Source organism: Scyliorhinus canicula, chromosome 5, assembly GCF_902713615.1.
Source record: "Scyliorhinus canicula chromosome 5, sScyCan1.1, whole genome shotgun sequence".
Lineage (NCBI taxonomy): Eukaryota > Metazoa > Chordata > Chondrichthyes > Carcharhiniformes > Scyliorhinidae > Scyliorhinus > Scyliorhinus canicula.
The window spans coordinates 133,133,829-133,151,616 of record NC_052150.1 but is presented as its reverse complement, the minus strand read 5'-3'; the positions used below and the strand labels follow the sequence as shown (position 1 = coordinate 133,151,616).

The window sequence follows — 17,788 nt, the reverse complement described above, 5'->3', positions numbered from 1 at the left end:
AGGCTTTGACAGAAATCTTTGGATCCTCACTGTCTTCAGGTAATGTCCCGGAGGACTGGAGAATAGCCAATGTTGTTCCTTTGTTTAAGAAGGGTAGCAAGGATAATCCAGGGAACTACAGACCGGTGAGCCTTACGTCAGTGGCAGGGAAATTACTTGAGAGAATTCTTCGAGACAGGATGTACTCCCATTTGGAAGCAAGTGGATGTATTAGCGAGAGGCAGCACAGTTTTGTGAAGGGGAGTTCGTGTCTCACTAACTTGGTCGAGTTTTTCGAAGAGGTCACAGAGATGATTGATGCAGGTAGGGATGTTGTCTATATGGACTTCAGTAAGGCCTTTGACAAGTTCCCTCATGGCAGATTGGTACAAAAGGTGAAGTCACACAGGATCAGGGGTGAGCTGGCAAGATGGATACAGAACTGGCTAAATCACCCTTAGTTCCAAAAAGGTTGGGTTGCGTTATGGGGTTAGGGTGGAAGTGTGGGCTTATGTAGGGTGCTCTTTCCAAGGGCCAGTGCAGACTCGATGTGCTGAATGGCCTCCTTCTGCACTGTAAATTCTTTTGTTTTTTAATATTTTTATTCTCCTTTTTCACATTTTCTCCCAAATTTACACCCATCAACAATAAACAATAATCAGTAACAAATATGTCAATCCCCATATCAATAACAATCCCATCCCCCCACCAAACCCCAAACATTAGTCCGCATGTTCACATAAACAAATGACAGAAAGGAATCAGGAATCACCCATAGTCACCATTAACACACTCAGCCCCCTTCCCCAACCCTCCCAACCAGCCCCCCCCCCAACTAATGTTCAACATTATCCAGTTCTCGAACGTGCATTGTGAATAATGCCCATGAATTGTAGAACCCCCTCCTCCTTCCCCTCAGTTCAAACTTAACCTTCTCAAGAGTCAAGAATTCCAACAGGTCCCCCCGCCACGCCAGGGCACAGGGTGGAGAGGTTGCTCTCCAAATCATCAGGATCCGCCTTCAGGCGATCAACGAGGCGGAGGCTACAACATCTGTCTCCGCGCCCGTTTCCAACCCTGGCTGGTCTGACATCCCGAATATGGCCTCCCGGGGGCCCGTGTCCAGTTTCACGTGCACCACTTTAGAAATCACCCTAAAAACTACCTTCCAGTAATCCTCAAGCTTTGGACAGGATCAGAACATATGAACTTGATTAGTGCCTCTCTTTCCCCCCCCCCCACCCCCGCAACGTTCACACACATCTTCTACTCCTTCAAAGAATTGGCGCAACCTTGCCCTCTTGAGGTGTATCAGTCCCAACCTCGCGCATGAGGTGGAAGAGTTCACTCTCCGGAGCACCTCACACCAGAACCCCTCCTCCATATCCTCTCCCAACTCTTCCTCCCACTTCGCTTTGATCCCTTCCAGTGGTGCCTTGTCCTCTTCCAAAATAGCTCCGTAAACCGCCGACACGACCTCCTTCTCCAGTCCTCCTGTTGTCAGCACCTCCTCCAGCAATGTGGAGGCCGGCCCCACCGGGAAGCTCTGTATCTCCTTTCTGGCAAAATCTCGAACCTGCATGTATCTAAACATTTCCCCCTGCTCCAGCCCATATTTCGCTTCCAGTTTCTTCAATCCTGCAAACCGACCCCTAAGAAACAAATCTTTTAGTGTCTTAATCCCCTTCTCCTCCCATTTCTGAAAATTTCCATCCCACTTCCCTGGCTCAAATCTGTGGTTCCCTCGAATCGGTATTTCCCTTGACCCTGCCCCCAACCCGAAGTGTTGGCGAAACTGCCTCCAAATTCTCAATGAAGCTATTATTACTGGATTCCCTGAGTATTTCCCTGGAGCCATCGGGAACGGCGCTGTTGCTAGTGCTTTCAGTCCCGACCCCCTGCATAAACTCTCCTCCATTCTGACCCACAGGGAATCAACCCCTCTGACCCAGCTCCACACCTCCTCCACATTCGCTGCCCAGTAATAATACATCCCCAAGTTCGGAAGACTCAAACCTCCTGCCTGCCTTCCCCTCTGTAGCAGCACCTTTCTAACTCTGGTCACCTTCCCTCCCCATATGAACGAAGGAATCATTCCCTCAATCTCTCTGAAAAAAGCCTTTGGCAAGAAAATCGGCAGGCATTGGAAAATAAACCGAAATTGCGACAACACGTCCATTTTAACCGCTCTCTGGCAACCTGCACCTCCAGGTACCTAAAATGAGTCCCTGCCCTACGGAATGGCACCCCCCCCCCCACACCCGGCCGAGACACCACAAAATACTCACTCTTGTCTAGATTTAATTTGTACCCCGAGAAAGACCCAAAAATCCGAAGCAGCTCCAATATTCCCCCTATCGACACACTCGGTTCCGACACGTATAACAGCAAGTCATCGGCATATAAGGCCGCCCTACGCTGTATTCCCCCCCCCCCCCCCACTATTCCTTTCCATACCCCCAAACTTCTTAATGCGATGGCCAACGGCTCAATCGCGAGTGCAAACGGGAGGGGGAGGGGGAGGGGGGGGGGGGGGGGGAGAGAGAGACATAGGACCTCTCTGCCTAGTCCCACGATGGAGAGAAAAGTATCTTGAGCTGATGTTGTTTGTGCGGACACATGCCCTCGGCTCCTTATATAGTAGCTTTACCTAGTTTACAAATCTCGGTCCAATCCGAATTTGCTCCAGAACTGCCATCAAGTACCCCCATTCTACCGGGTCAAACACCTTCTCAGCGTCCAATGCCACAACCACCTCCATTTCCTTCCCCTCCGCCGGTGCTATAACCATGTTCAATACCCTTCCAACGTTTGAAAAGAGTTGCCTCCCTCTAACGAACCCTCTCTGATCTTCACTTATCACCTTCGGGAGGCACTCCTCCAGCCTACCCGCCAGTACGTTCGCCAATGGTTTTGCGTCCACATTCAGAAGTGATATGAGCCTATACGTCGGGTCCTTATGTTTTTTAGCAACAGGGAAATCGATGCCTGCCCCAACGTTTGTGGCAACACCCCTTTCCCTAACGCCTCTTCAAACATCCCCACCATCAGGGATGCCAGCTTATCCTTGAATTTTTTATAAGGTTCCACTGGAAACCCATCCGACCCTACCACCTTCCCCGACTGCATCCTTCCAATCGCATCTTTTATCTCCTGCTCCACTATCGCTCCATCCGATGCAGCCCTGTCCCCTTCCCCTAACCTTGAGTACTCCAACCCATCTAGTAATTCCTGCATCTCCCGATCTCCCCCAGGTGGCTCAGACCTGTACAACCTCTCATAAAATTCCTCAAAGACATTGTTAATCAGATCTGGAGCCACCACCAACTTCCCTGCCCTGTCCCTCGCCTGAACAATTTCCCTTACTGCTGCCTTCCTCCGGAGCTGACCTGCTAACATACCTGCCTTATCTCCATGTTCATCAACTGCACCCCTTGTTCGCCTCAGTTGGCCCACCGCCTTCCTGGTAGATAGTCGGTCAAAGCTCACCTGTAGTTCCTTCCTCTTTTCCAACTTCTCTGGGTCCCCATCTTCTGCATAACTCTTATCTACCTCCGAAATCTCATCTATTACCCTCTGCCGCTCCAACCTCTCCTCTTTGTCCATCCTGGCCTTAAACGAGATCACCTCACCCCTCACCACTGCCTTTAGAGCCTCCCAGACAACTGCCTTCGACACCTCACCCGTACAGTTGAAACCTACATATTCCTCAATTACCTTTCCAGTTTTGTCACAGAATCCTTGGTCCCCCAAAAGTCCCACATCTAATTTCCACCCCTTTCACAAACTTCCTTTAAAACTTCTTTCTCTTTTTTTGTATTCCTCAAGAATTCCCTTGGGACCAGACTTAAACCATTCTAGGCGGGAGCCACCTGATGTAAAACATCTCTGGTGCAATTCTCCCAACGGGAGACAAAGTGCCGATGCCGGAGTGAAAACCGGAGTGTTTCACTCCGGCATCGGAGGCCGCTCCTCGGCCCCTATTCTCCCACCCCCAGGGGGCGAGGAGCGGCGCCGTGTCAATTTCGCGCGCCGGGCCTTGGCACCGCGTCAAAGTGGCGGCGCATAAATGACGCGGCCGGCGCCAACCCGCGCATGCGCAGTTGCTGTCCTCCCAGCGTGCAAGACATGTCGGAGTGATCCTGCGGGGCGGCGGAGGAAAAAGAGTGCGTCTTTTAGAGATGCCAGCCTGCCGATCGGTGGGCACCGATCGCGGGCCAGATCCCCACTGAGCAGCCCCTTGGTGTTTGGCCCCCCCCCCCCCACAGGCCGCACACGCAGCGTTCGCGCGCTGTGCACACCGGCAGCGACCAGGTGTGGTTGGCGCCGGTGTGAACAGGTCGGATTGGGCAGGCCGCTCGGCCCATCTGGGCCGGAGAATCACCGTTCGAAACGGCGAGCGGCGATTCTCCGAGCGGCCTGTCGTAAAACTCGACACGCCATTTAGTGGGGGGTGGGAGAATTGCATGTGGGTGCCAGGGCGGCGTGGCGGGAATCGCCCGGCACTCCCGCGATTCTCCCAACCGGCGTGGGGGTCGGAGAATCGCGCCCCTCACCTACATCGCGCTCTGGCTTCGGGCCTGCAGCCTCGTCCTCTGTTTGGCTCCGCCCCCGCTGCTCCGACTGCCGCGCACGCTGGGCCTGACGTCTCAGCTCCTGCCGCCCGACACCCGCGCGGGGTTTCATCGCCGGTTTTCAAACCGGTCCCACTTGACACCCATGACTGCCCCAAAGACCGACGGCAATCGGGGGGAGAGCGAAGAATCGGGGAAACCCCCAAAAGTGCCGCAAATAGTGGCCACCAGCGGGAGCACCTCTCGATGTGGCCGACCTGCTCACAAGCGCCACTGGAGGTCCACTACATTGTAAATTCTATGATGATGCTATGAAATTGTCTGAATGATCAGAAACAGAGGACCACAGTCAAGGGTGTTTTTTGGAGATCTCGTGGGGTTGCGTAGGAATGACAATCTAGGTTGGAATTTTCCAGCTGTTCTCGGAAGATCCTGCTGGCAGCGAACCCACACAGTGAATCTCCAGGTGTGGGGGGGGTACAAAGAACAAGAAACCCTGTGACAGCTGTGGGATCAGAAGATTCCACCGGTGGCCTTGACGGGCTATCTGCGTGGGCGGGAGCGTGGAAAACCCCGCCCCTAAATTTTGGTGTGCAAGGCATCATTTCACAATTTTTGAATGACGCAATATTTGGAAATATTGTGAACTATGAGGAGGATGATAATAAAGACACACCCAGGCTGGTTGAATGGGCATCATGTGTCAGCTGAAAGTTAATGCAGAGGAGTGTGAAGTGATTAATTTTGGTAAGACAAGCACTAAGACCCAATATAAAATAAAGGGTACAATTTTAGAGGGGTGCAAAGGACATGGGATATATGTAGAAATCATTGAAGGCAGGCTGAGAAAGCAGTTTGTAAAACATAAGGGATCCTAGTCTTTATCAAAAGGGCATAACGTATAGGATGTTATGATAAACCTGTTTAAAACCACTGGTTCAGCCTCAACTGGTATACTGCATCCAGTTCTGGGCACCACACTTTAGGACGGATGTGAAAACATTAGAGAGGGTCCAAAAAACATTCATGAGAATGGTTCCAAGGTTGGGGCGTATCAGTTATGTGAATAGATTGGAGAAACTGGGACTGGTCTCCTTGGAGGAGAGATGCTCAAAATATTGAGGGTCTTAACATTGCAGATAGGGAAATGATTTCTGTTGACAAAAGAATCAGAAGGTTCTTTAAGGTGATTGACAGAAGAGGCAATGGCGACATGAGGAGTAACCTTTTTATGCAGCATGTGATTAGCATCTGGAATTGACTGCCTGAGGGTTGTGGAGGCAGATTTAATCAGGGCAAGCAAATGGGCATTGAACAATTATTTGAAGAGAAACTCAAAATGCAGGGCCACAGGGAAAATGCAGGAAGTGGGATTACATAGAACATAGAACAGTACAGCACAGAACAGGCCCTTCGGCCCTCGATGTTGTGCCGAGCAATGATCACCCTACTTAAACCCACGTAACCCGTATACCCGTAACCCAACAATCCCCCCATTAACCTTACACTACGGGCAATTTAGCGTGGCCAATCCACCTAACCCGCACATCTTTGGACTGTGGGAGGAAACCGGAGCACCCGGAGGAAACCCACGCACACACGGGGAGGACGTGCAGACTCCACACAGACAGTGACCCAGCCGGGAATCGAACCTGGGACCCCGGAGCTGTGAAGCATTGATGCTAACCACCATGCTACCGTGAGGCCCCTTACTCTTCAGAGAGCTGGCATCTGAGTGGCCACTTCCTTTTCTGAGAACATATCATTCAATGACCATTCCCAAATGTTGGGAGATTAGATTTGAACTCCGTTAGAGACTTTATTTGTGATTTTTCATGTCTGGTTGAACTTGAGCATTTTATAGGATGCAGTTTAATATTTTACGGACAAAATAATTTATTTTTCATTTATATTTATATATTTTTTTACTGCCTTTGACCATTTCCCCAATGTCTTGCTTATCTTCAGATCTGCCACTAGCAAGTAGTGAGGGAGTGTTTCTTTTGCATGCACTGTATTTAACTGTCTCCCTCTCCCTCTATTCTGTCCCCCTTAGTCCATCTCCGTTTCATACATACATAAAAATATATAACAATAAGTTCAATAAAAAAGTACTCTACAAGTACATTACTTGCTGTTTAAAATATTGTGTAGCTAATTCTATGTTGAGACACTGATTAATATTTCTTCCAAGTATTCCTTGGTTAGTAACTGTTTGGTTTACATTTTACAGTATTTGGTGAATCCAAAACATCTGCAGCCTCTCGGTGAGTAATTTTGTCAGCAAAGTTTTCTTATATCAGGGTTTGATTTCCCTTGAACATTATATTTGGACCAAAGCTTAAAAAAAACTTGTTCCCACTTATTTCACACATTAATTCTTACTGCAGTCCTTTTCTGTTTTTCTGGCCCAAATATTCCAAGGAGTTGATGTTACTGTTGGATTGCCACTCTTATCTATTTACTTACCATGCACCAGAGCGCCACTTTCTTGCGCAAACTTCAAACCAGCCGTCCTCAGAAATGTGGAATGCTCTGGTTCTGGAGTCCTTCCTTTATAGTGCAAGAGGCTTAGGGGAAAGCTAAATAATGCTGTTTTTTTGTCATTCACTGTCATAGGCCGTAAGTTTAAATGTCACTAAGCTATTTTGATAAGTTAAGAAAAGAAGTTAAGCTTTGAGATAAGTGGGTAAGGAGATAGGGTGGCAGAGGGTAGTCATGTTGGGAAGGTAGTCGGGTGGGGGAGGGGGGTTGCGCGGGCGTTAGTCGCTTTTTTGGGTTGGTTTAGCTCATTCGGCTAAATCGCTGGCTTTTAAAGCAGACCAAGCAGGCCAGTATCACGGTTCGATTCCCGTACCAGCCTCCACGGACAGGCGCCGGAATGTGGCGACTAGGGGCTTTTCACAGTAGCTTCGTTGAAGCCTACTCGTGACAATAAGCGATTTTCATTTCATTTTTTGCAGGGTGGTCTGGGGTTGTAAGGATGGGAAGTCGTGGGGTTAGTTGTGTTGTGCGTGTTGGGAGCGCAGGCTGGGGCAGTCAGGTTTGAGGGGCTTTTTGTGGGGCAATACTTGGGGCAGTGCTGTATTCGGGTGTTGCAGGATTGTTGGAGGGATAGTGTAGTCAGGTGTTTGAATAGTCATGGTGGGGGAGGGAGGTGGTTAGAGGTAGTCAAATCGGCATCTGCAGTCGGCAGCACCTAGGAGAGTGAGCGAAGTGTGAAGGTACGACTGGGAGGCAGATAGCAGCACATAGAAGAGCTAATCAATCCAGTTCCACTCACTCTGGGCTCCAGAATGGAACAGCGCATTCAGAGAGAAATAAAAGTGTAACATCACAGGGCAGTAGATAAGTGATTGCTTTGTGAATATTTTGCTCGTTTATTGTCAAAACCCATGTAATTTATTAGAAATTGTCATTTTTTTTTAGTTGTAATAAGGTTTACAGCAATCATAAATGTTATTGGGGGTAACAGAGTTTATTACTTATAAATTAGTTTTTTAAAAAATTAACAGGCAATGATGATGGCAGGACAAATGATGAGTTGCAAGTGCAGAATGTAGGGGCTCCAGGTTGCCAGTGTGATCTAGGGCAAGTACATCTGCAATAAGTGTGAGGAGCTTTGATCAGAATCATGAAGCTGGAGGCTGATCTGCAGTCACTGCTTTGCATCTGGGAGTGGTGATGTTACCTGGGCACTTTTGTACCAGGCAGAAGTCACACCCGTTAGGGATAGGGTCTTCTGGTTGGGTCAATGGTAAGGGACAGGATACTGTGATTTCAAGTGAGGCAGTTATAGGGACCCAAAGGTAGACTTGGAGGAGCCTCAGCCTCTGTAATTGTCCAACAAATTTGAGGTTCTTGCAACCTGTATGAATGAAATTGGTGGCTGGAGAGTGGAGGAGCAAAACTGACCATGACATTTGGGACACCTGCTTTGGGCTAGAGAGGAATTTGCAGTGAGAGGGGGAGGATCCAGTGGTCTTGCACCATGTAGGCACCAGTGACTGTGTAAAACTAGGGAAGAATTTCTGCTGAGGAAATATGAGCAGCTACGGGCTAAATTAAAAAGCAGAATCTCCAAAGGTTATAATATCTGGATCACTACATGAGCCACAAGAAAATTAGTACAGAATAAATCAGATGGTTCAAAAATTGGTGTGGGAGAAAATTGTTTGATTCGTGGGGTACTAGCACCAACAATAGGGAAGAGTGCACTATACCATTGGAATGGACATCACCTGAACCATGCTGTGATAAGTGTTGTGGCAACTCTTATAACTACTGCAGTAGAGAGGGTTTTAAATTTAATAAATAGTGATAGATCTGCGTGGTAGATCTGGTTTGAGAAGATATGATAAATTAAATATAGATGGCTAGGCACCCAGATGACTCGACCCAGCAGGACTCCTCCAACAACCTGACCCTGACATCAAGCTGGAAGTGGATGAGTCCCAACCTGGAAATCTGATCCGACCTGAGAGACCCGCCCAGCACCCCGACTTGCCGGAGGATGGAAGAAAGAAGAATACACATGGAGGTCCGACCAGGCATACTCCATGGCTCGTTTCCAGGAGCACCCGCCAAACCACCAAGGCTGGAACTGAACACGGGACCCGGCCCAACCTGACCCAGGAAGCCCCTGCCTGCGACACAAACCAAGACTAAAGGTCCCTGAAACGGCAGGGACCCCACACAAGGATCCAAAACCGCCGAAAGGTAGACCCATACTCGTGGATCCCTGGGGTCCGACTGGATCGCAAACAATTCCCCCTCCCCGGCAACCCCAAAATCGCAACCAGCGCCTAGGTCCTTGCCAGATGCGACCCTGAAAACAAAAAAAACACCCCGGTCTTCACCAGATACAACCATCCATCTTCCACAAGGTCAGACTTCTCCCATTGGATCCCGGGACCATCCAAAAGCAGCCCCCGACCAAGGAAGCGAGGGAAATACGGCGGTCTCCAGGTAAGACTAAAACAAGACTGTTTCAAGTCTCCTCTCCCCAGCATACTCATGGCAAACGTCCAAGCGATCGAAAACAAATTGGACGAGCTTAACGCTAGACTTGCCTGTCAGAGGGAAGTAAGAGACTGTGTGCTCTGTTTCACGGAGGTATGGCTCACCCCTGCCTCACCGGATTGTGCCAAACAATCTGGAGGCTTCTCAATACACTGGATGGATCGCACGGCATCATCGGGCAAAGGGAAGGGTGGTTTGCCTCCTCTTCAACTCCTCCTGGTGCTCGTATGTGGCGACCTAATGCTCCCCAGACCTGGAATACCTGACTGGAGTGCCACCCATACTACCTTCCACGGGAGTTCACTTCTCCTGTTATCACGGCGGTCTAAATCCTACCCCAGGTGGAAGTGAAGAAGGCGCTTGACGAATTGTACACAGCTATAATTTTTTTAAAATAAATTTAGAGTACCCAATTAATTTTTATCCAAGTTATGGGCAATTTAACATGGCCAATCCACCTACCCTGCACATCTTGGGTTGTGGGGGTGAAACCCACGCAAACATGGGGAGAATGTGCAAACTCCACACGGACAGTGACCCAGAGCCGGGATCAAACATGGAACCTCGGCGCCGTGAGGCAGCAGGGCTAACCCACTTCGCCACCGTGCTGTCCATACACAGCTATAATTAACAATGAAAGAGAATACCCAGAGGCCTTGTTCATCGTGACCAGGGACTTCAACCAGGCCAACCTTGAGTGTACTGCCAGAATTCCACCAACACATCTGGCCCACCAGGCGCACCAACACTCTCGACCACCGCTGCACAAAAACCAAGGGCGACTCCCGATCCATCCCCCGACTGCACTTCAAAAAATCGGACCATAAGACGGTGCTCCTTCTCCTGACATACATGCAGAACCTTAAGCGGGAGAATCAAGGTCATGAGGTGCTGGTCTGAGGTAACAGAACAGCTCCTGCTTGGAGTCCGTGGACTGATCCATATTTAAGAATTCAGTGTCCAACCAAATAAGTATGCCACCACCGTCACCGACTTCATCAGAAAATATGTAGAAGACTGCATGCCAAAGAAGGTAGTACTTCCTTCTTAAGTTCCCCAACCGGAAACCACGGCTTAATCGGGAGATTGACTCCCAACAAAAGCCAGGTCTCGGGTAATCGGGATAGGCGACCCTGATTTATAGAAGAAATCCAGGTACGAAATCTGGCAAGTCATCAGGGATGCCCAGAGACAATATCAAATGAAGCTAATATTAACCTTTATTATTGTCACAAATAGGCCTACATTAACACTGCAATGAAGTTACTATGACAATCCCCTAGTTGCCACATTCCGGCGCCTATTCGGCACACTGAGGGAGAATTCAGAATGTTTAATTCGCCTAACAAACACACCTTTGGACTATGGGAGGAAACCGGAGCACCAGGAGGAAACCCATGCAGGCATGGGCCGAACGTGCAGACTCTGCACAGGCAGTAACCCAAGCTGGCTGTCATCAGTCAGCCTGTAATGTTGATTTAATGACAGTGCTGTTATTCTGGAGCATTAGGTCCAGCTAAGACCCTCTCCTAAATATGTGCAACTGAATATGTGTCCAACAACAGGAAGGACCACCCCACCAAAGCTATTTAATGTAATTAGAAAATAGAAGCTGGAGGACTCGAACCTGCCCCGCCATTCATTGTGATCATGGCTGATTGCCAAGTTCAATACCCTAACCCTGCCTTCCCCTTATATCCCTTGATCCCTTTAGCCCCAAGAGCTATATCTAATTCCTTCTTGAAATTACACAATGTTTTCGCCTCAACTAGGTTTTGTGGTCGTGATTCCACAGATTCCCCACTCTCTGGGTGAAGAAATTCCTCCTCACCTCAGTCCTAAATCACCAGGCTAAATCGCTGGCTTTTAAAGCAGACCAAGCAGGCCAGCAGCACGGTTCGATTCCCGTACCAGCCTCCCCGGACAGGCGCCGGAATGTGGCGACTAGGGGCTTTTCACAGTAACTTCATTGAAGCCTACTCGTGACAATAAGCGATTTTCATTTCATTAAAAGGTAAAACCCTTTTCCTCAAACTAGTCCTGCCCCACCCCCACCATCACCACCACCACCATTGCCACCATCATGAGCATTCTTTCTGAATCTACCCTGTTTAACCCTGAACACATTTTACAAGTTTCTATGAGATTCCCCCTCTCTCTTCTAAACTCCACTGCATATAATCCTAACCAATTTAGTCTTTCCTCATATGACAGTCCTGCCACCCCAGGAATCAGCCTGGTAAACTTTTGCTGCACTCCCTCTACAGCAAGAACATCCTTCCTCAGATAAGGACATAAACCTATACACAATACTCCAGGTGTGGCCTCACCGATGCCCTGTACAATTGTAGTAAGACATCCCTATTCCTATACTCAAATCCTCTCGTTATGAAGTCCAACATACCGCTTGCCGCCTTCACTGCTTGCTGTACCTGCGCGCTTACTTTCAGTGACTGGTATGACAACACAAAGGGCTCGCAGAGTACCAACTTTTCCAATTTACACCCATTCAAATAATAATCTGCCTTCCTATTTTTCCGACCAAGTGGATAGCCTCACATTTATCCGCGTTATACTGCATTGGTCATGCATATGCCCACTCACTCAGCCTGTCAAAAATCCCACTGAAGCACATCTGCATCCTCTTCACCCTCCCACCCAATTTTGCATCATCTGCAAATTTGCAGAAACTGCATTTAATTCCCTTGTCCAAATCATTAATAGATAATGAGAACAGTTAGGGGCCCTAGCACAGGTCCCTGCAGTACCCCACTAGCCACTGCCTGCCAATCGGACAAAGACCCATTTGTCCAACTTTTTGCTTCCTGTCTGCGGACCAGCTTTCTAACTATCTCAAGATGCTAATCGCAATCCCATGCACTTTAACTTTACACAGTAATCTGCTTTTTGAGACCTTGTCGAAAGCCTTCTGAAAGTCTAAATATACCACATCCACTGGGTCTCATGCTACTAGTTTCTCTTTCATAAATCCATGCTGAAAATTTTATCTGATTATACCACTGCTTTCCAAATGCAGTGCTATGAAATCCTTGATAATGGACTCTAGCAACTTCACTACTCACCGACGTTAGGCTCACTGGTCCACAGTTTAATGTTTTCTCTCTACTTCTCTTTTTGAATAGCGGAGTTATATTAGCTACCCTCCAATCTGTCGGAACCGTTCCAGTTTCCAAAGAATTCTGGAAAATATCCACCAATGGATCTACTATTTCTAGGGCTATTTCATTACATACTCTGGGATGAAGATTATCAAGCCCTGGAGATTTATCCACCTTCAATCTCATTAATTTTCCTAAAACTACTTCTTTGCTAATATTAATTTCCTTCAGCTCCTCACAAATCCTGTGATTCTCAGATTCTGGTACACTATTCATGTCTTTCTTTGTGAAGACCGAACAATGTACAAATTTAGTTTCTCTGCCATTTCTTTGTTTCCCATTGTGAATTCCTCCATTTTTGACTGTAAGGGGCCTACATTTGTTTTTATCAATCTTTTTCTTTTTACATGCCTACAGAAACCTTTACAGTCAGTTTTTACGTTCCCCGCTAGCTTACGTTCATATTGTATGTCCCCTTCTTAGTCAATCCCTTGGTATGCCTTTGCTGAATTTTTAACTGTTCCAAATCCTCAGACCTATTGCTTTTTTTTGCTAACTTGTAAGCCTCTTCCTTGAATCAAATACTATCTTTAATTTCCCTTGTAAGCCATGGTTTGGCCACGGTTTACTTTCTACTCTTTCGTCAAATAGGAATAAACACCTATTCGTTCCTTGAATGCCTGCCATTGCCTGTCCATTGTCCCTCCTTTCATAGTTAACTTTATTGAGATTCAGGATCCTAGAATCTATTCGAGATTAGAATCAACTATCTCACTATCCACCATGACAAAGAATGCTATCATGCTATAGTCATCATTCCCAAGGGTTCTCTCACAACCAGTTTGGCAATTAATCCTTTCTCATTGTATAACACCCAGTCCAAGATGGCCTTCCCTTGTTGGTTGCTCAACATATTGGCCCATAAAACCATAGGCTCTTTTAACCATCCAAAAATTCCTCCTCTATTGTACTGTGACTAATTTGACTTGCCCACCCAATCAATAATCTGATTAAAGTCACCCATAATCCCAGATGTTCCTCTAACTAATTTCCATTTTAAACGGGGATTTTGTAAACAGTTAGCATGGATTTATGAAAGGGCAAAAAGCATTCGTAGGGGTGGTATACAGACCACCAAACTTCAGTGGTAATGTTGGGAAAAGCATGAGACAGCATATCAGAGATGCACGTGTTAAAGGAGAATTATTTTCTCTCAATGCGTCGTGAGGCTTTGGAACTATTTTCCCTGGAGAGCAGTGGAGATAAATTCATTGAATATTTTGAAGGCAGAGGTAGATAGATGATTGACAGCAAAGGAATTCAAGGTTATTAGGGTTGGTGGAATTTGAAGATGTGTCCACAGTCAAATTAGCCATGATATTGTTGAATGGTGGAGCAACTGTCTGGGCTGAAGGGCTTACCCTTGTTCCTAATTTGTATATTTTTTTGTTTGGGTGCGAGGGATGGGGCTTGTGGCAGCATTGGAATAGTTGGTTGATTACGGGTAATAGGTCAAGGTGGGGGTTTAGTTGGTGGTCAGTAGTGTAGTTATCCAGTGGGTTGTTAGAACTGATTTTAATCCCTCTGACTTTTCCTGGGTAACTAGTCTGGTAAGTGACTCAAAATCATAGAAACTCTCTGACTTTTCAGAGACAATGGAGTTTCGGAGAGTTCCAGGTGCAGGGGAATTGCCCGTCAGAAACTAAACTTCCCAAATAATTTCCGTGTAATCAAGGCGTGGGGTTTTCTGAGGGATTTCCCAGTGCATGGAAAATGGAACTTGTCTCCTTTCTGTATATGATTTCTTTCATTGGGATCTTTGTGTTTTGTATTGACATGCACTTTTTGTGCAAGTATCTCTTTTGCCTCTATTATATGTTACCTACTCTGTATGTCTCATACTCTTAACCTTACTTACTATGTTTGTCATTCTGTTGTCACTCCCCGTATGAACCTTGGACCTTGCTTAGGGCTTTGACCTTCTGATGATTTGGTGTGTGCTTGCATGTAACTTAAATCCTGTTCTCCATCTCATGGAAGAAATTAATAGGGAGACAGTAGCCAGTTTGGGATTAGGACCGAATGAGCAAGAATACACAGGAAATTTGAAGTTGGGAATTATGATCAGCTTGTCAAGGTGTGAAGGAGATAGTAGTGATCTCTGGGGCTAAGAAAAAATGAGTGGGTGGATTTTTGGCTAGCAGTCATGAGTATCAGCCTGAAGGACTTCCGGTGGCAGCCATGGTGCGAGTGGTTGAATCAGTAAAGAAAACCGTGTAGTGCTGGTCCGATGCATCAGAGGACACTCTCCCCGATTGCTTGGCGTCTGTGGACTGGTCCATATTCAAGGCCACGGCAGCTAACTTGGATGAGTACGCAACCACAGACTTCATCAGTAAGTGTGTCGAGGACTTGTGTACCAAAGAAGACAATATGGGTGTTCCCCAATCAGAAATCCTGGCTCAACCTGGCTCCCTGCTGAAGTCAGGAGGCGTTCAAGTCTGACGGCGTTGACCTATATAAGAAATCCAGGTACGACGTACAGAAAGCCCTCAGAGGTACCAAAAGACAATACTGGATCAAACTAGAGTCCTAGTCCAATGACACAAACCCACAACATCTATGGCAGGGCTTGCATAAGATCACAGACTACAAAGCAAGGCCAGGCAGAATCTCTGGGGCTGGAGCATTCCTCCCCGATGAACTGAAGAAGTTCTATGCCTGTTTTGAACAGTCAGCCAATACATCAGTGCTACTCGCCCCAACAGCCCGCCCTGGACACACCCATGCCCACTATTACAGCCTCGGAGGTAAGAACTGCCTTCTTGAAAGTAAACCCGCGAAAGCAACAGGCCCTGATGGAGTATCTGGGCGAGCACTAAGAGCCTGCGCTGACCAGCTGGTGAGTGTATTCGCAGATAGCTTCAACGCCTCATTTCTCCGCCCCAAGGTCCTCACCTTCAAGAAGACCACCATAATACCAGTACCAAAGAAGAACAAGGTCTCCTGACTCAATGACTAGTGGCCCTGAAGTCTGTTATCATGAAATGTTTCGAGCGGCTCGTCATGAGACGGAAAACGCCAGCCTCCCAGATGGTCTCGATCCATTGCAGTTCGCCTATCACGGCAACCGATCCACAGCAGATGCTATCTCTCTGGCCCTACAATCAACACTCGAATATCTCGACAACAAGGACACCTACGTCAGACTGCTGTTCATAGACTACAGCTCCGCCTTCAACACCATTTTCCCGACAAGACTAATAACCAAACTCTGCAACCTTGGATTTGACCCCTCCCTGTGCAGCTGGATCCTCGACTTCCTCACCAACAGACCGCAGTCTGTCAGGATAGGTAACAGCACCTCCTCCACCATAGTCCTCAACACCGGGGCCCCGCAAGAATGTGTGCTCGGGGGGTGCCTCCCCGACCAGGCTGATCACGTGGAACGTGCGAGGGTTGAATAGGCCGGTCAAAAAGCTTGAAGGCAGATGTGGCCATGCTACAGGAGACCCCCCTGAATGTAGGGAACAGACTAGGCTGAGGAAGGGATGGGTAGGGCTAGTATTTCACTTGGGATTGAACTCTAAAACAAAGCGGGTGGTGATTTTGATCAAGAAGTGGGAAGCACAGAGGCAGATTCTGGGGGGAGGTATGTTATCGTGAGTGGGAAATTGGAGGGGATGCTGGTGGTATTAGTGAACATTTATGCCCCGAAAAGGGACAACGTTGAATTTATGAGGCGGGTCTGAGGAGGATCCCCGACTAGGACCTACATTGGTTAATTATGGTGGAGGGACATTAATACGGTTCTAGATCCGAAACTGGACCGGTCGAGCTCCAATTCGGGAGGGTGTCGGCAACAGCAAAGGAGCTTTGGGGGCTCATGGGGCATATGGGGGTAGGGGTGGAGGAAGGGGAAGTGGATCTGTGGAAATTTGGGAGACCGAAGGCAAAGGCAGGATTGGCAGCTAAACGTTCCAGGATTTAGCTGTTTCAGGCGGGATAGAGGGGGAGGTAAAAGTGGTGGAGTTGCGCTACTGGTTAGGGCGAATATCACAGCTGTACTATGGGAGGACACCTCAGAGGGCAGCAAGGCTATATGGGTAGAGATGAGGAATAAAAAGGGTGCAGTCACAAAGTTGGGGGATTACTACAGGCCTCCCAACAGCCAGCGGGAGATAGAGGAGCAGATAGGTAGACAGATTTCGGAAAAGAGTAAAAGCAACAGGGTTGTTGTGATGGGAGACTTCAACTTCCCCAATATTGACTGGGGTTCACTTAGTGCTGGGGGCTTAGATGGGGCAGAGTTTGTAAGGAGCATCCAGGAGGGCTTCTTAAAACAATATGTAGACAGTCCAACTAGGGAAGGGGCTGTACTGGACCTAGTATTGGGGAATGAACCCGGCCAGGTGGCAGAAGTTTTAGTAGGGGAGCATTTCGGGAACAGTGACCACAATTCAGTAAATTTTAAAGTGCTGGTGGACACTTGGATACCCAAGTGGATAAGAGTGGCCCTAGGGTGAATGTGCTAAATTGGGGGAAGGCTAATTGTAACAATATTAGACGGGAACTGAAGAACCTAGATTGGGAGCGGATGTTTGAGGGTAAATCAACATCTGACATGTGGGACCAGTCTGGGTCGGTTGGTAGAACAGATGAGGGGGGACTTTCAGACGTGGGATGCGGTTCCACTGCCATTGGTGGGGTTGGTGCCTCGGGTCCTCCCAAGGTTCCTGTTTGCCTTTCAGAGTCTCCCAATTTTTACCTCCAAGGCGTTCTTTAAAAAAGTAAATGCGGTGATCTTGGGATTTGTCTGGGCGGATACATTCCCGCGGGTGAGGAAGGTGTTGCTGGAGCGGGGGCATGGGGGAGTGCTGGCCCTTCCAATTTTATAAATTATTATTGGGCGGCGAATATAGCGATGGTCGGGAAGTGGATAACGGGGGAGGGGTCGGTTTGGGAGTGGGTGGAGGCAGACCCATGTAAAGACACTAGTTTGGGGGCACTGTTAACGGCACTCAGCTTATGCAGCTGCTCCCACCACCACGTCACCTGGATACCCAAGTACCGAAAGCTCCCCCCTACCATCCT

General features: G+C 48.0%; 1 protein-coding gene across 1 annotated transcript in view; it reads left to right on the top strand.

Annotated features, from left to right (window-relative positions):
* znf830 (zinc finger protein 830) overlaps nt 1–17,788 on the top strand; it is an 81,374-nt gene that overhangs the window by 15,345 nt on the left and 48,241 nt on the right. The window contains exon 4 of the mRNA XM_038797714.1: nt 6,787–6,820. Coding sequence (XP_038653642.1) covers nt 6,787–6,820 — 34 coding nt within the window. The remainder of the gene's footprint in view (nt 1–6,786; nt 6,821–17,788) is intronic.